The sequence below is a fragment of the Corvus cornix genome, chromosome 19 (genome assembly GCF_000738735.6).
Source record: "Corvus cornix cornix isolate S_Up_H32 chromosome 19, ASM73873v5, whole genome shotgun sequence".
In the NCBI taxonomy this organism is placed as follows: domain Eukaryota; kingdom Metazoa; phylum Chordata; class Aves; order Passeriformes; family Corvidae; genus Corvus; species Corvus cornix.
In genome coordinates this window covers 4,177,915-4,196,801 of record NC_046348.1, presented here as the reverse complement: position 1 = coordinate 4,196,801, position 18,887 = coordinate 4,177,915, and the positions used below count along the sequence as shown (strand labels likewise).

The 18,887-nt window shown below is 40.2% G+C and overlaps 1 protein-coding gene across 1 annotated transcript in view; it reads left to right on the top strand.

Annotated features, from left to right (window-relative positions):
- Positions 1–18,887, top strand: part of RABEP1 (rabaptin, RAB GTPase binding effector protein 1) — a 47,164-nt gene that overhangs the window by 15,244 nt on the left and 13,033 nt on the right. Inside the window, exons 2-9 of the mRNA XM_039562791.1 lie at positions 2,787–2,915; positions 4,813–5,016; positions 6,222–6,382; positions 11,810–11,923; positions 13,198–13,333; positions 14,116–14,294; positions 15,230–15,355; positions 17,512–17,979. Of these exons, the coding sequence (XP_039418725.1) occupies positions 2,787–2,915; positions 4,813–5,016; positions 6,222–6,382; positions 11,810–11,923; positions 13,198–13,333; positions 14,116–14,294; positions 15,230–15,355; positions 17,512–17,979 (1,517 nt within the window). The remainder of the gene's footprint in view (positions 1–2,786; positions 2,916–4,812; positions 5,017–6,221; positions 6,383–11,809; positions 11,924–13,197; positions 13,334–14,115; positions 14,295–15,229; positions 15,356–17,511; positions 17,980–18,887) is intronic.

Below are 18,887 nucleotides of genomic sequence, written 5' to 3'. Positions count from 1 at the left end.
CCTATTGTCCTCACGTCTGTGTCTTGTCTCACTGCACTGGGGATGTGCTGATGTGTGTCCTGAGCTGTATATGTAGCGCAGGTGGTAAAACCACTTTAAACTTAGTATAGAATCGAAAGAGTAGTGTTAATGCACAGTTGCAGTGATGGATGACCTGCAGTTGAGATCTTAGACTGCTTGTTTTTTTCAGTGTCTGCAGCTGGCCCTGACAGGTGCCAGAGCTCAGCTGTGGCAGGGGTTGATTATTTATTTATTTATTTATTACTTTTTAGACATAACTGACAGGCTGCAGAGAGGGGGGGATACGGTAAAAATGTAAATATTTAAATTTAATTTCCTTCTTGGTGGCTCTGCCCCCCCCTCCTTGTGTTTGGGCAGGAGGATTTAAAAAGGATGAATCTGTTGTTTCCTCAGCTTAAAGCACTTGAACATTATGCTCTTGTGGTGCCCTCTTGCCCTTCCATCCTCAGCAGAAGCAGCTCACACCTTCAGAAGAAATACAGCTTGGTTGCTTTGCACTTTCTGATGGGAGCAGCAGCACAGCTGCTGCTGTCTCTCTGCTGAAGGAAGATGGAAAGGGAATCGAGTAAACAAGGAGTGCTCGAGTGATCTTTGGGGGCAGGAGAGTTGACTGATATCTACAGTTGATTTAACTTTCAGAATCACTAACTGTAGAATGAAACAGTTTATTCGTGTGGTCTTCAAAAGAGTGTGTGCAAGGTGAGTGATGTCCTGATTCCTCCTTGTTCAGCTGGAATGTGTGCATGTGGCTCCAGGACGGTACCTGTGGATGCAGAGCTGCCTGGCTGGATCTGGACAGTGCAGCCACCTGCCCCTGGCACACACCTCCCTTAGGCTCTAGTGCCTCCAGGAGCTTCCTTGAGGAGCTGGAGCTGAGCTCGAAGCCAGCTCCTTAGGGCCAGCATGGCTGTTCATGGGATGTGGAGCAGGAGGTGCCACGGTGGCTCTGCATCGCCCTGCACAGGACTGGGGGGAGTGGAAGCACAGGCAAAGCCTTTCCCTTTGCAAGACTTCAGCAAGAGATCAAAGGCAACCCTTTCACCTTGGGAAGCATTTTTCCTACACAGACCTGGTTCCACGTGTGCTGTTTTGTCCCCGGTTTTGATCCAGGCACTCTCTGAACTCACTTGAAGCTTTGTTCTCAGTGTGTCTTTGCTGCAGGTTCCTTTCATTTTCTGGAGAACACTCCTGGGCAGTTGGCTTTGAACTACCCACATGGGGGTTGCTGGCCAGAAAAACCTATGTGTTTGTATTTAAGGTGATAAAAAAGCCAAATTTAGGATTTTTGTAAAAAAGCAACATTAAAATTTCATCAGTCCTAATATGCATATATCTTTTATTCAGTACAGAACTGAACAGATTAAGTGCTGTATTTTGTAACATCATAAGCTCTTATAACCAGCAAAACATACCTGTGCTCTTAAAAGGTCCTTTTGTTTGTGTCTGCTCTTACTCTCCGTCATCTGGTACCAAAAATAACTCTCCCATCTCAGTGGCATTGCCCATCCAGCGTTTTACCACTGCAAGCTGTAGAGCTGATTCCAGCTGTTTGTGAGTCTAAATGTTTGATGCTGAAGTCTCATAGTCTTTGTATTGTGTTTTCACTACTTGGTCGTGGTGGGAGGTGTTGGATGGGATACACAAACACCTCTGATGGATCAATATTTTGTGTATCTAGTCTGTGCTATATAGAGGCTATAACTGAAGTGATTCAGCTTTGCAAGGCAGAGTTGGAACATGTCCACAAAATGCTTTTGCAGAACACATAGAGATTCAGTTAGAGGATCATTTTTTTCCCCAGTGCATTGCAGCAGGGAGATGGGTTTTGTTCTGGCTCATCTGTCCTTTATTTCTGTTTCATATTTGAATTCTGAGGTGTGCAAGATAAAACTGCCACCTACAGCAGATCTTTGAGATGCAAAGAAGTTGATACTGTACATGCAGATAGGTTGGTGGTTGTATGGGGTCTTTATAGCATCATACAGTGGTATCATATGGGGTTTTTCAATAATAAGCATGTTGTAACAGTCTTTGTAGTCTTCCTACTCTTCCTTCTTTCGTTGTAGCACCAGATGAAGGGCTGATATGGTAAATTCTGGAAAACAGTGTGATGTATGTGTGCCCTTGGGGATTTTTACCTGCTGGAAATGAGGAGAGTTTGATCTTACAATCAGTTACTTCTCTAGATTGTGGTCATCCTCTAGCAAACTTCTCTAGATGTAATCTGGTTCCTCTTTTGGTTAACATGCAGAACTGAAGACTGGATTGATAATGGCACCTAATTTTTGGCTTACAGGGTTTCCTGTGCTTTGCCCTTTCATAGCTGTTGGCTGAGCTGCTGTCACTTCTTTTTGACCTCAGCCTTTGAGCACTTGGTGCTTTGTTGCTCAGCCCTCACACACTCCCTGTGCCTCGTGAGTAAATTCCCAGGGGAAAAAAAACATTACCAGAATTATTTCTATTTCTTCCTTTGTTGTATATACCAAATTGTGGTTTTCTTTGGAAGACTGTTTTCTGCAGAATTCCCTGCCACGTTCCCTCTAATTCCCCAGAGATGCTTAATTAGAATTTGGTGCTACAGTTGAAGTAAACTTACCTTCCTTTGTTCCTTAAAGGACTGGCTAGTTTTCCTGACGATCATGAGGCAAAAGCAGAGCTAACAAGTAAAGATATTTTAAAAAGAGTAAGCCCCAAACCTCAGCCTCGGAGAATGGGATGTCTGGATAACTGTTAGTGATGTACCTTATCTTCTGCTTTATTTTTAGATGCTCTTCTACAACGGGTTGCAGAATTGGAAAAGGTCAATGCAGAATTTCTGCGCACAAAGCAGCAACTTGAGCAAGAATTTAATCAAAAGAGAGCAAAATTTAAGGAGTTATACCTGGCTAAGGAAGGTAAGTCCTCAATTCTCTGAATTATTCTAAGGTTTATTGAACTTCATCTTCAAATAATCCCTGTACAAAGCACAGTCTTTTAAACAGTCATAACAAGAATGTAAGAGATTCAATAGGTGGCTACTGAGCTTCCTAGAATGAACTTTTAGAATTAAATTCAAAGATTTGCCTCATGGACAGGAGCCAGAGCAAACTGATGTCCATGCAGAAACACCAGCAGTGAGTTTTAATACTAATTTCCTGAATTCAGGGTGTACTCTCTGAGCAGGAGCTGATCTGCTAAATGGAAAGACATAGCCTGGATGCTGTGCTCTTTGTACTCTGTGGCCTTTTTTTTATGTAGCATTTATTTGTCTTAAATTTCCATCAGAAGTAGGCTGTAAGCAGGCAAATGTTATAAAAGTTTTAATACCAGCCAAGGGCATCTATTTCAATAACACAATTTATAGGAAAATTTGAACCATATGAGCTCAAATATCTGATGAAGGATTGGAGAGTAGAGATAGCTGTTCTGAGAGCCAGATTGATTTATTTCTAATTCTGATGATTTTCCTGTCTTTAACATATGAAAGCAGAGCCAAACCATAATGCATTAAGACTGCAGCTGCTGTATGAGCTTATGAGAGCAGAAATACAACAGGCATAATGAAGATCAGATCATACAGCAAACCTATTTACTTGTGTTTCTAAGGCTGGATGAAAGGAAATTTTATATACAAGACACTACTGATGAGATCAGCAATAATTCTCCCATTTTGGTATGGTCAAAAAATAGAAAATAAATTGTGATAGGGGAAGGAAAAACACCCCAACTTTTATGTGTACTGAAGTGAAAGGGCACCAGAGGAGAATAGACAAGCAATTACTTTTCTTTTTTTTACCCCCCCAAAACACTTTTCCCTCCTTGTCTCCAAGACCCTTTCCTAAATGTGCATTGGGGCTGTTGGAACCCATCTTTAATACTGTCATTTGAAAACTAAGAATATTAATGGCTGCAGAGTCTTCATTTTTAATACAAGGATTAATGTCCTTTTAAGTACTTGATTATTTCTGGGTTCCATATTCTCTGTTGGGGGCGAGAGCACCAGGATTGATTCAGCTTTTTGACCCTGAGGGAAATACATGGAGATAGCTTGGTTTGGGTTGTGTACTGGCCAGATGTCTCTGCTAAAAGTGATTGCCATTGAAACAGGCTATGTGGGCATAAAACACATATTCTGTGTTAGTGCTTTCGGAATTAATTATACATGTCTTCCAGATCTGTTTGTTTTGGATTAGCTGAGAACTCAGGAGGATAATACAAAATTAGTTTAATTTCTGTTTATAGTTGCAACAATTAGAGAAGTAGTGGGAGTTCCATTGAATGTATCCCTTTTCTTAGTAGAAGCTCAGTTTTACCAAAGTCTTCAGTAAAGGGCAAATTAGGCTGCATAGTTTTCTTATGTGGGCTCTCCAAAGTGGTCACGGAGTGTTTCTGTTCGAGAAATATGAAGTGTTCCATCCAAACTGAGAACCAAGTCAGTGCCAGAAATGGGAGAAAAACTGTTTTCCAGTCTGTTCTTTCCTTTTCCAGATTCATTACCAGAATGAGTTAAATAATAAGAGCTGATGAAAAGCACAGTCCGCTTTCATCAGGTATATTGATCCTAATTACATCTAGTGTGTGCTTTGTGTCTGCATCCGTGACAGAAGATACTTCTTTAATAAAAGGCAAGGGCAAGCAAAGTCAAGAAATAGCATTCCCTGAAGATACCTGCCAACATTTGTTCAGTCCTCACAGGTAGATGTTTTAATACCAGTGCTTCCTTCACTCCCTTCTGTTCTTTGCCATAGCAACTAGGGCTACACTTCAGATTGAACTTATAATCAAGCTAAATGTATGTAATCCTCCTTTCAGAGGACCTGAAAAGACAGAATGCAGTGCTGCAGGCAGCCCAGGATGACCTGGGCCAGCTGCGGACCCAGCTGATGGAAGCCCACGCTGAAATGGAGAACATCAAGGCCATAGCCACCGTGTCAGAGACCACCAAGCAGGAGGCCATCGATGAGGTCAAGAGGCAGTGGCAAGAAGAAGTGGCTTCACTCCAGGCCATCATGAAAGGTAACAGCCAGGCAAGCTGCTGAGATCAGCCACCCTGGTGTCTTTAGGGATTTGTGTCTGCTCTTCCACAGAATATGGATAATTGTTATGGCTTGGGAAAGCTGCTGAAGGGCTGGATGAAGGATAGTTCCCAAGGCTGTGAAAAGGAGCTTAGTGGGTTTTTATTGTCAACTTGAGGACAGAATTTAGAACTCATGGCCATGGGAACCTCATGTATATGCAAAGCATTTTTGAGGGACTATGCGTGTGATACCTCATCCTTCCATGAAGAGAAGTATGATGCCTGTAATTTGACAAGTCAAAACAGATTTAAGCTGCCAGCATGATTCTCTTTTTTCCTTCTGTGTGAGCACAGTTCTGCTCTCACAGTCAGGTGTCTCTCCAGTACTCACATGGGCCTTCCCCCAGGGTAGTGACTGCACATGCTGCTCTCTCAGTCCTGGGTGTTTTTTTTCTGGATAGTTCTGATCTATTCCTTGTTATATTTGCATGTTGCACAGCTGTTGACATTTCTGAGACAAAGTGAATGAACAAAAGGATATGACCTGGGAACAGACTATTGCCACAAATGTCTGTTTTCTTAAAGGTCCACAAACAGGATCACTCTATCCTGAGTCTGAAACTGGGCAGTTTTTCCATCACCTCATTATGCTTTTCACCCAGTACAGACAAACCTTCCTGTATATTGAGTACATGAATGTCTGCTTACTTGTGATCTACACAGATACATGAACCTAGATTAAGGCTCAGCTGTGCCAGCTGCTGTCCCTGTGTAAACACAGACAGCTCCTGACCTCAGAGGGGTAGTGTTAATCGTGGGGCAATGCAAGCTATGCAAGAAGTTTGAATTTCTTTGCATTTTGGAGTACCTTTTTAATGGTCATTTGTTTGGATGATGTGCTTGGAGGTACAAAATGTGCTGCTAAACAGGATGTTAGTCATGTATGTTACCTTGAAATTAGGAGTTGCACAGTTTTGGGGGCTTGTTTCTTTGTGTTCTGGTGATGGTACTAATTGAAATTCAGTTCCTTTCGATTTTTTACTTACATTTGGGTTTTGGGGAAGGAGTCCAAGGGAAGGGAGAGCTCACCGTTGTCCTACTTTTGATTAATTATAGTAAATCACTGAGTGGTTGGAGATGGAGTTCCTAAAGCTCTGTTCTTTAACTTACATTGAAAATAAGTTTTGAAAATGCTGTTTTCTAGAGACTGTTCGTGACTATGAGCTCCAGTATCACCACAGGATGGAGCAAGAGCGAGCTCAGTGGAACCAGTACCGAGAAAACATGGAGCGGGAAATTGCAGAGTTAAGGAGGCGACTCTCCGAAGGCCAGGAGGAAGAAAACCTAGAAAATGAAATGAAAAAGGTACATTGGAATGGAGTTCCTCAGTTTCTGTTCGAAGATAGGCCTGTGGGGTCACACATGGGTTCATTCCTATGCCTGCTGTAATTCTTCAGCAATTCACACAGCCTGCTCCTGCCAACTGCTAGCCTTTGTTCATGGAAGTCATCATGACCTAATCCATTTGAAGCCTTAAAGGTTTTGTTCCTAATTATGTGGATTCAGTGAGAGAATTGCACCTGAGAAGATGGTAATGTTTTGCCTTCAGCTCGTAAAAGCAAGTAGCCTTGTAAAGTCACTTGCCATAGTGTCAAATGAGCTCAAGTAAAACCACCTTTAGATTTTCCTGGATTGACTGCAGTTTTATAAAGTTTCCTTTACACTTCTGTACCTTTATTTCTTTTGCCAGGTCTTAAAAACTTAAAGTACCCATTAAAAACCTCAGAATACCTAAGATGTCTTTCCTCTTTCTCTAGAGTAAGCCTCAGTACTGCTGCCTCCCTAGGAAGTACAGAACCTTGCTGTCACAAAACGACAGGCTCTAGATGATGAAAAATAATTGCTCTGGAGTATGGACAGATACTGTTGTAGGTTTTCAAAGATCTAAGTTCTATGAACTAAGAAAAGTTAATAGAAGTAGATTGAGGTGCCTTGTATTGAGTTTTGATTTTCATTTTTTTCAAGAAGGTTGAAGTTGAAGATTTGATGTGTTTCCTTTCAGACAAGGAAAGGAAATTGAGCCCGTCATAATAGATCAGTGCTTTATAATCTTTGTTTTTTTTATTATAATAACTTGCATTTTCATTAATTTCTCATCTCAGCAGGCTTACCTTGGTCTTCAAGGTGTTCTAAGACAATTTTAAAGTAGTGATTGAACCTACATTCAATGAAGGAGTAGCCTAACAGATCTGATAATCTGCCACATCACTGCATGTCCTTGTTCCTGCTTGCTGTCAGCAGAAGGAATGCAGTATGGAATATCACAAACATTCCACATGAGGCACATTTTAGCTATTTTTAATATGTTGTAGCAAGCTATCAGTATTAGTGTTGCAAAATGGAATTCTTTTTCTGAGACTTAGAAAGAGATTCATGACTGTTGCTGGTTGTTGCTGCATTAATGCTGTCAGTGTTAAGTGGGACTGCCCTTCATGTAGCCCTAATTTCAAAGGTAAGAGTCAGGGCAAAGCCTGTTCTAATCCCACTGAATTTGTAAGACATACACTGGTTTTAAGAAAATGTTTTAGTCTTATTAAGGAAAAAAAGACTTTGGTTGAATCTGAATGGAGGTTCAAAACTGGATCAGTGTGGTGAGTCTTGTAGAAACAACCCAGAAGATGAAGAGTTCATAGTGTAAAAGTCCTGGCATTGCACTCCCAACTAAATGCCAATAAGCACTTCCAGAAAACAATCTCTCTCAACTGATTCAGATTTTTAATCTGAATTTACTAATCATGTACGTTGAAATTGCAAGTTGCTGACATGGCAGCACAGCTCACCTAAACTCAGTGCCTTTAGTAGAGCAGTTTAGCATAGCAGATAAATAGCATTTTCAACTACAGTCCTTTAAAAGGGAATTAAATATCCCTGGTGATCCTAAACGAAAAGGTGATCAGTTTATTAATCTCTGGTTAATAGGAGATTGGAAAACTTTGTAGGCCTGTAAAGCAGAGGAACATGTACCTTATGTAATAGGAGGGGGAGGGGGAAATCTGGTTTTCAGAGTGCAGCTTGAAATAATTGTTTAAACTGCTTTGCATGAGGTTTTAATCTTCTTTGTTATTATTAAACCAGTGAGGCTTTTCCTCAAGGAGACTAGGAATTAGATCAAAATTAGCAAAAAGACATTCAATTTTACCTAAAAACAAACAAACATCCCAAGCCCATAAAAAGGTGTGCTTGGCCAGCAAAATAATGAATATTCATGTGTCAGCAGTCAGTGTGAAAAGAGGCATTTTCTTGATCACTTGGGATGTGTTATTTGAAGACTTGTGATCAATTCCTCATGCAAAATAGCATTTGCAGCCAGCAATGCTTATACTCCATCTTTACATTCTCTTTTGTCAGAAAGAGCATGTCTGGTAGAACCCATGTCCTTGTCTGGAAGCAGCTGTTTTGCTTTTCCATGTAAATATATTTCAGGCTGCAAATTGATAATTTCTTTAGAGAATTTGTGTGTTCCTTATCATAAAGCAACGATTTCTAAGAAAACTTTATAGCTGTATTCTTAATCTCCCTTCCCAACTCAAAAAAGGTAGAAACCTTGACCTAATGATTAATGTGCCTGCTTAGTGATCAATCTTTCAGAAAACTTGCTGGTGATTTATAAAAATCTATTTTCCTGTTGGGTTGTAATACCAAGTAGGTCTGGGTTTTTTTGTTTTCACAGAAGCTCAAAGCAATCTACCACAGCAGCATGTACTTCCCTGCACGTTCACTGCTGAGTAGTGACTGGGCTGAGCCTGGACAACAACTAGGTGGGGATGAGTTGTGCCCAAACTTTGGCCACTGGCAAAATTTGACTTGGCTTTTTTTTAGTCATTTTCTGTTCAAGAAAGGATCTGTTTTGCTGTTGGAGCTGTGAGGAATATAAATACTCTTCTTAGCACAGTTGTGTCAAACTTTGAGTAGAAGAAGTCTGCAGAGCAGGTATTTTGTGTGCAGAGAAAGCAGGAAAGGACAAGCCTCCTGTTAGGAAGTGTGCTTCCAGTCAGGAGAGGGGAAATTGGAAGGGGAGAATAATCAGAGTTGGCCATAAAATCTGATCTACAGCAAGCTATTGTTGTTGGTAATGGTGAAGAACAGTGGGATAAATTTAGAGGACTTTTAAATGGTTTAGTCCTGCTTTAAAGAGAAATCTTTGAATTGTGTTTGTGTGTTTTCCGCTTGTCTCATTTTTAAGGAACAAGCTCAGGTATAATGTTACTTGGGATTTCTCCTGTCAGGTGTTTGTTCCTCTGAAAATGACTTGGACTCATTTTTAGCATTATCTCTCCACAGAGTCATATTCCTGCTGTGGTCTGCAGGTCCCTCACAGTGTGTTCTGCAGCCCCTGTGCTGGGGACAGCAGGTTTTGCTGGGGCAGAAGTGGTTTGGGTGCTTGGTTTTTGGTTAAAGAATGAGTAGAGATGAGCTGATCATGTGTAAAACTGTGGCCATTGACAGCCAAGCTAAGTTTAATAAAAAGCTAGAAGGAAATAAACGTTTTAAGGATCACACCTCTGGAAGAGTCTGAATAACACCTCTTTGCACAGGAAATTTGGTGCTGTGACACCTCTTGCCACATGTGACAGTATCTTTAAGTAGCATTTTACAGCACAACAGATATTCTCATTTTATTGAAAGGTTTGAGTGGAGCTTTAACCTCGATTTTGGAGTCTCAGTGATTTTTTATGTCCAAGAGAAGACCTAGGGCCCAGCACTCCTTTTGTTAGCAGAGAGAGGCTGTTCTGAGTGTTTAGCTCAAGATCACACTGACCTTTAATAGGGATCCTTACGATATGTTGCAACCACAGTGCCAAAGTTCAGCTCTGTTTACCAAGCAGTAAAAGCTGGAGTAATTTTCCTGTATGTGGAATGTGATACAGTTTTGTCTTTCCAGTTGGTTGCTGTTCTCAGTCTGGTTTTGCTTTCAGAGAACTTTCTGACTGCTTCTCTGAACTGCTTAGTTCCAACACAGGCACATTTGTTGCTCTGTATTCTGTGTTGAGCCATCTGAAACCAGGCTGGCAGTGAAATATTGCTGCAGTTATCATGAATAATTAGAAAAGAACATCTTCAACACTCCAGAAAATGTTGGGTTATATTTAGTCCATATAAAACAGCTATAGGTAGCATTAAATGAACAGAACTGATATGATAAATGAAATACAAAGCACTGTCTGAAGTGGAACTCCTGCTCCCATCTGTTTGAAAAATGTGACTGTTGAGTTGCTGGCTGCAAGCAGCAGGGTCTGGGTGTGTGTGTGACAGTCACATGTCCCTGCTATTGAATTCACTGCCGGGTGACGTCCCTTGCTTTCCTCACGGCTTTTATTGGTACTCCAGCAGTGACAAAATGTAGCAGAAGTAAATGAAACTTAAAGAAATTTAATTTTGTGTTGTGTTCAGGATTTTTTGTAAAGCTCTAAAATTGTAGTGTTTTATATAATTGACAGGTATTTCAATGATATATTTTGTCTATTAATTTTAAGTTAGAAAACTTTGATGTTTAAAAATATTTTCTATTTCTCTTCCTGAAAGTCTTGCTCTGAATACAGTTGTCAATGAGCTCACCAGAAACTGAAAGTCAAACGAGTCAAACCTCTAAAGCCTGCATTCTAGTCTAGTTTTAAAACCAGACATGAGTGTTATCTTTTACTGTCTGTCTTTGCTGATGAGGTTATGAAAGGTGTCATCTTTTGAAACTTCAGCTTTGGGACACAGTTCCCTGCCCTCCCTCCCCTGCTGAGTTCTTCCAGTAGAAGACAGAGAACAACTGAGCCTTCTGAGCCTTGTGCACAAAGCCAGCCCGAATGAGAATGCTGGAATTCTCTGTGCCTTGAAGAGTTTTACTGCAGGGAGTATTTGAGTGTTCTGCTGGCTCTTGGGGAGTCTGTGGGAGCTGCTCCTTTCACTTGGAAAGTCTGTAGTGCAGACTTTCCATGGAAGAAAGGCAGAGCATTTAAGAAATGGGGATGTCAGGGCCACACATTAATGTAGAGTTCTGGATTTGAACCCTGAATGCTATTTCTCATTTTGATTCTTGCTATTTTTACCTGTCTTTCCTTTTTTTTTTTTTTTTTTTTTTTCCCCTTTCCTTGAAACAGTCCTCTAATCTGTTGCTCTTTGATCTTCTCAGAACTACTTTTTGAAATAATCATGGGATAAATTGTCTATATATAGTTTGAAATATTCAGTACAGTAACACCAAAACCTGATGCTGTGTCAGTAGTAAAGTTGAAAAGTGATCTTCTAAAAGAGAACTAAGGTACACTAGCCATTACTGTGCAGCTCCATTTGCTTTTAACTTTTTCAGTAAGTAACTGCATGGTCAGTACATCATCATGCACTTCTTTGGGATTTTTTCATATGTGCTATGTGGCAGGAGGTTGTGGGACAATTAGGCCTTTAATAACAGAAAAGCACACATTTTTTAAAGTGCTTGATCCATACATTTTCTCCCAGATATCAAGAGTGATCGATTTGCTAAAATTCCCTTTTAAAACAGGTATTTGTGGCCTAACCCATACATAGATTTAAAATTTAGTTGCCTTCTGTAAATGGAGTAGTATCAGCCTATTGTCACAGAGATGGCTGCTGAACTGAATAAATAGCAGTAAGATGAGCACTGAAAGTGGAAGTTTAGTCAGCTTTTTTTGTTGATGTAGAGATTTTCTCTAAATGTCTCCAGTAATGGGAACTGTTGTGAAAATTCTGATGATTTATTACAATTTATTGTCTTAACTTCAGGCTCAGGAAGATGCCGAGAAGCTGCGCTCGGTTGTGATGCCCATGGAGAAAGAGATTGCAGCCCTAAAGGAGAAACTGGCAGAAGCTGAAGAAAAAATAAAAGCAGCATCAGAGGTGAGGTGGAGCTCTAACTGGATCCTGATTTATATCTTGCAATGTGCTAGTCTGATGCAGACAAGTCAAATTTTATAAGAGAGAAAAAAGTGTATTGGGAAACTCTTCGTGCCCCTCTTGTCTCCTGTAGCTCAAATGTCATGTTTGGCCTATATACATTTCTGCATCTTTCTGTTTTGAGAGTTGCAGTGTGTGTGGGGGATCTGTGTTTAGAATAAAGTGCACAGCTTCAGGTCTACTAGTAATAGAAAAAGCTCTAGAAAAATACCTGCTTTGCACCTCTCCCAACCACCTGGCCTCTAGGTTATTGTCACATTTGCAGCCACAGAGTCAGACTTTCCCATTTCAAAGGCTTTAAAGGCTAGCAGATGGAAGACTTGGTGTCCTAGGGCAGGAAAGCTGTCCCCACCATCAGTGGCAGTCACAGCCCAAGGCTGTCCTGAGCCCTGGCCTGGTGTCAGTGCATCCTGTGCTGTGCTGAGGAAGATGAGCAGCAGCTCTGTGGAGCCAGTTAGGAATTGCCTGAAGGCTTTGGTTTCCTCTTAGATAAAACCTCCTGTGATTTCTGACTCAGCAAACCATAAAACTGAATAGTGCTGTAACGAAATCTTTCAATTTGTTCCTTGTTCCAAGATGGGATCCTTTTCTCCAAGCATCACATCTGACAGATGTTTATGTAACCCTGTCTTAAAAGGTTCTCACTGGAGATTCTGCAGGACACTCGTTTCAGTTCTTTGTTAGCTTTGCTATTAAAAAAAAAACAAGAAGAAAAAAATCCAAATATATTTCTTCAGTATTTCTTGATATAACTGCTCTTTGCTGACAGATTTTCCTTTGCCTCGTAATCATTTTTTTGGACTACTATGACTACTCTATTTTGAACTAAGGAGTTCTTGGTTTATCAGCACTTATCACCTATTTAGTTCCTGGCTATCAGCACTGATTAAAGGATCACTTCACTGCCTGCTTTCCCGAGATAGTTGCCTTTTTACCATCTCTGTGGTCAGTGCTGCTGCTGCTGCTGTGTTCCAGCTGTTCCAGCTGTGATACACTGGTAGGTTTGACTTAGCAGATTTTTAATGAGTAACTTACTCAGAAGTAAATACAGGCACTACTTACACACACTGGTAGTTGAATATTTGTGATTTCTGCAAATAAACTGGTCCTTCAGCACCTGTACATTACCTGAACAGGCAGCACTGTAACTTCTAACAAGAAGGAAATGTCTGAGAGTGTTCCCCCACTGAGCTGGTTATTTCCCTCTTCTTGTTCAGGTTAAAGAACTGAACCATTATTTGGAAGCTGAGAAGTCATGTAGGACAGACTTGGAGATGTACGTGGCTGTTCTCAACACACAAAAATCAGTCCTGCAAGAAGATGCAGAGAAGTTGAGGAAGGAGCTGCATGAAGGTATACCCAATAGCTACCTAATAATAGTCCTTTGAGTCTCTTCCACCGAGGATGCAAAACCCAATGGAGCTGTTAATTCTTTTATCACTTCTTACTTGAACTTGATTAAAAGAAATTGGGAGAGGGAAGCAACACTTATGAATGTGAAGGGCCTTAAAATGTTTGAAGAAGAGTTGAATATGGAGTTCCCTTATGACAGAAAAACAACAGAGTCATTCATTCCCTCAAGGCTTGTTGTTGAATATCTGCTAAGTTCTTAAAGCATCGTGAGCTTCATTCTTGCTGAAGTGATTTTAGGTGTGTGTTTGTGCATAATTATGAGCATTATTTCCATAATGTGTAGACCTGGCTCCCTGGGGTCTGTCAGTGCTGAGTGCTGGAGTGAGTGTGCAAACATCCATGTAGGGCACTACAGCCCAGAGTCACTGCAGAGGACTGGAAACCAGAACCTGCTGCTGAAGTAAAGAGGGATGTAGAAGACAGTCTTCTGAACCCAGCACTAAAAAAACCCCAAAACTATTAGAATTCGTGAATGAACTTGAGGCATTAGTCTTCTCACTGGGAAATCTTGAACTGTCAGTAATACATCCCTAATCATGAGCCGAGTTTGGAAATTAAGAAAATGGTATTTGAAATAAGACATTATTATCCTAAAGAGTTGTTGAACGAAGCCTGACTGTTCTTGATTATAACAATAATTACTTTTATTCCTGAAAATGCTTCTCTTCGGAAAGATATTTAAACACTTGTGGTTCAGAAGAATTTTTTCTCTGTTTGCATAGTTTGCCATCTCCTAGAGCAAGAGAGGCAGCAGCACAACCAGCTGAAACACACGTGGCAGAAAGCCAATGACCAGTTCCTGGAGTCCCAGCGGCTGCTGATGAGGGACATGCAGAGGATGGAAATCGTGCTCACCTCGGAGCAGCTCCGGCAGGTGGAAGAGCTGAAAAAAAAGGATCAGGTTACCTGCTGCTTTCCTCTTTTTCCTTTCATTTTTTGTAATGCTGTAGGTTTACTGTGGTGTAACAGGTATGGAAATCACGTGTTGGAGGCAAGTGTGGTAATAGCTCAAAAAATGGGAACTGACAGTTTTAACAGAAATCTCCCCTTTGAATGACAGCTGGCAGTTACAACAGGCTCCATTTGGACAAGTATTTTAATATTGATGTATGTAGGAACTTTAATGTTGCCAATAGTTAAATAGAAAGGGAAGAATATCCAGAAATTAATCTTGGAGGAAGAACTAGTCATCTGTGTTGCAAAACATCTGGGTTAAGGATGTCAGCAAGTTTCACTTCTTTCTAGGTTTTTTCAGTCTTCCAGTACATATCCTAGACATAAATTAAGACTTTCATTTAGAATTATCTTATGATTGTGTATGTACTTATGACTTAGTGATCCATTATGTCTTTTTTTTGATTCCTTACAGTCCGTCATTTAGTGATCAAGCACTTCCTATTTCACGTTTTGTTATAAACGTGCATGCTCGTGTAATGGCTGTTAATGAATTCTTTATGGATGTACATATATTTTATATATATATATATATTCTATGCAATAGCCAGTGTACCAGCTAGTTTTGTTACTTGGTAATCCCTATAATTAGGGGTTTGATCTAGGTAATATGCTTTTTGAATAAAATCATTCTAGAACATGAATTGGCCACTAAAGTTGCAAAGTAAGTTCTCATTTAAGTCAGTTTGGGTGCCTTATGAAATGAACACTATATTTATTAACTAAAAGAACATTTATGTGCTAAACACTGGGTTTTAACTGAAATAATCTTTTTCACTGTCTTCTTTATAGCTTAGTTTATCATGAAAGCTGATGTCATGATTACTATGGCAAAATTGAATCCCATTTTCTATGTATTCTCTATTGGCCACTGATTTTTAGGAAGAAGATGATCAGCAAAGGCTTAGCAAGAGAAAGGAAGAGAAGCAAAAAGATTCAGATGATGAAACAAAAGCTTCATGTTCTCTGGCCCCTGAAGAAACCCTTACCCAGCTCTCTAATGAAGAGGTAAAACAATTGGATCTTTCACTTGCACATGGGCATTCCTCAGGGTGTTCCTTGCAAATACAAATGCAAAGTTACAGCCCTTTATTCTCTGAAGCTTCTAATCTTATTAGGCAATAAAAAAATCCTTGGAGTTGCAGTTGAATCTCTAAATCCCTATATTAGTATTGGAAGACAATACTGCACCATCCTGAGAGGTGCCATTAGAAATGCTAATTTACATTTTGCATTCTGGAGGTTAACTGCTGGTAGATTCTCTTGGGATTTCTAAGCACATTCTAAGACACCTAAATGTTCAGGATTTAGCCAATTACATCTGAACATTCCGCAAGAGTGTTGTAGCTACTTTGCTAACCAAATTGTTGAATTCTGTACTTACCATTTCTCAGGGTCCATTTTGGTTTTGTGAGCCAAATTAAGGAAAAATTAATAAAAACCCACCAAGTTTTTGTGCTATAGGAGCTTATTTAACCTTCAAAAGACTTGAGAATTTGAAGAGTGAGCCAGTGTTTTGCCTGGTTTATTTATCAAAGTATATACTTTTATATATGAATTCTAGAGTCTGTGCTTTACTTTTATCAAGGATTTATAACTGTTCAGAATGCAGAAAGATGTTCAGAATCATGGGATCTGAATGTAGCTGAGATCTAGTTCTACCCTTTATCCTATAGTCACTTCCTATTTCAAATACTGTTTGTATCTTCTGTGTCCAGATATGCAAATGAGGCACATTGGTGGGGAACAAAAGTTTATCTACTGATGTTTTCTTTAATCTCAGTTCATAGCATATTCTTTATCATTCACAACATTTATTTAATTCTAAGACTTATAAATAACGGAAAATCTGTATTTTGGGAAGGAGCATAATTGTCAGAGTGTTTTGGGGTTGTATGTGTTTGGTTTTGTTATTTGTAATGTTCTTAGCTGTTCAGAATGTCTTTTATATGTTGTAATCAATCAGATTATTGATTAATTCTTAGAACTTCTCATAATTTGACTTCTAAGTTCTTCTCTGTTGGGCAGTTTGCAATGCAAACAGATGATTTTTTAATATTGTTTTGGTTATCACAGAACAGCTGTAGCCTGAAAATGCAGTTTTACCTCGGTGTATATTCTCTTGACTTTTTTATTATGAACTTGTGTATATACATGCAAATATAAATATTACACCTAAAAATGATTAAAACAAGGCATTTACAACAGTCATAAAACAGTAGTACTATATATATACATGTGTATATATATATATATTACAGGTTACAAGCACTTATATGAAGTGCCAGCAGCCTGCTGGTCTCTGGACCTATTTCAGAAATGATAATTTTTCTCAAGAGGCTGGTTTCCAGTGTTACTTCCTTATGTGTCTAATGGCAAAGCAGAAGTGCATAATATTTTGGAAGATATTTTGAAAGCAGTCATATGCTTTTTAAATAAAGCATTACTGCTCTCTTTTCAGTGCTACAAAAAACAAAAATAGATCAAGAGGCTCCATGTGCTTGATACACATCACAGGACAGTTTGTGTGGCTTTTGGTGCTGGCATTCCCCAGGAAACCTTTGTGTCTAAGCCCAGCCTTTTCCCTCTTCTTTTTATTTTATGTACAAATAATCTTGCAAAGAAAATATTTTGCTATTTTTTCAGACATTCAAAGCAGAAGAAAGAAATAGAAGAACAACATTAACTTATCAGTATGGAGTAGATTTTAACTATATTTTTCTCTGTCTATTTTTGTGTTAATGCAAAGTTTTTTGTTTTATGAAAGATGTCTGAATTTACTTTTGGAAGTGGAGTATCTGCCTTCTGTTGTGTAGTCTATGGTTGTAGGAGGGATGTTGCAAGTACATCTCTTCAGGGGAAGCATCTTGCCTCAAGTATGGAAGGTGACTGTGTCCTTGCTTGTCTGGCAGGAAGATAGTCTTACAAAAGCACTCTGTTAACAGAAGACTCTTTTAACCTGTTTTATTTGTTTTTGAATTCTAAGTGGTTCATTTCAGTTCTCTGTCCTTTCCTCTCCCACCTTAAGCTTTGTGAGCAGATGTTCTTGCCAAAGAAATTTAAAATTGCTTTTTGTCGTGTCTAAGAATTAGTGTCCAGCATTCCTCTTGTACCATGCTAAAACGGAGTAAATAATTTGTTTATTCTGTGTTTTCCAATGCCAGGTGCATGTGAATAGCACCCACGGCTCAGTCCATTCCCTGGATGCAGACTTGCTTCTTTCCTCCGGTGAATCCTTCAATAAACCAGACACTGATATGTTTAAAGATGGACTACGGAGAGCACAGTCAACAGACAGTCTGGGCACATCTGGATCCTTACAGTCCAAAGCTTTAGGATACAACAACAAAGCAAAATCTGCTGGGAACCTGGATGAGTCAGATTTTGGACCACTTGTTGGAGCAGATTCAGTGTCTGAGAACTTTGATACAGCTTCCCTTGGATCCCTGCAAATGCCGAGTGGGTTCATGTTGACCAAAGATCAGGAAAAAGCAATCAAAGCAATGACACCAGAGCAAGAAGAGACTGCTTCCCTGCTCTCCAGTGTCACCCAGGGCATGGAAAGTGCTTATGTGTCTCCCAGCGGGTACCGCCTGGTCAGCGAGACGGAGTGGAACCTGCTGCAGAAGGAGGTGGGTCCTCCTGCCTTGTCCCTGCTGTGGGCAAAGCTCTGCCTCCTTTGCTCTGCCCAGAGCCAGGTGTGAAAGGAAGAGGTCACATCCTGGGCAGCTGTTCACTGTTCCCTCTTGGAACGCTTCTGTAGGTGGAGCACATCCAGTGTAAGGTGTATGAGCTGGCCCTGCTCGTGGGACAGGCAGCATTACTGAACACAGGGTGCTTTGGATTTTGAGGAGGATCTGGCAGAGGTGGCTGTTGAACTCAAAATTGTGTGAGAGGGTGAAAAAAAAGTGGGAGAACTTAAAGAATAGGAGTAAATGGGAAGTTGAGGAAAGGGCACTATAGTGGAGCTGGGGATGAGTAGGAGAGGGCAGAAGCAGCAGAGCTGGGGGTGCTGCTCTGTGTGCCAGGGGCGTTTGCTGAGGGCTGTGCACGGGGTACAGTTTGGAAATGAGCAGCCAAACTATGCCCAACGCACAAAGTACCACAGAGAGGCTCCAGGAAATTGTTGGGGACTTGCATCATCAGAAACCCATTTCTGAGAGCCACAAGATGCAGATTAGACTAAGCCCTGGGCCAGTTGCAGTGTGGATGAGCAAGGAAATTGTTGCTTCTGGGTGTTCTGCCTGTCAGTTTTTCAGCAGCTTTATATGATGCCAGTTCAAAATTTGCATTTGGTTTCTTGCTGAAAAGGGGAGTATTTGGGGTTTCCTGTGGTTTCTCTTTCAGAGGAAAAGACACCAAGGAGCAACATTTTAGGGGGAAGAAAAGATGGGGGGAGATAACAATCCAGGCTGGGTGAAAAGGAAGACAAGATGGGAGTAAAACAAAGAATATAAGAATGTAGTGAAGGAGAAAAAGCCAGATGAAGGACAGATGAAATGAAGAAGTATTGATATTTTTTTTTCTCAATTTGTTGAAA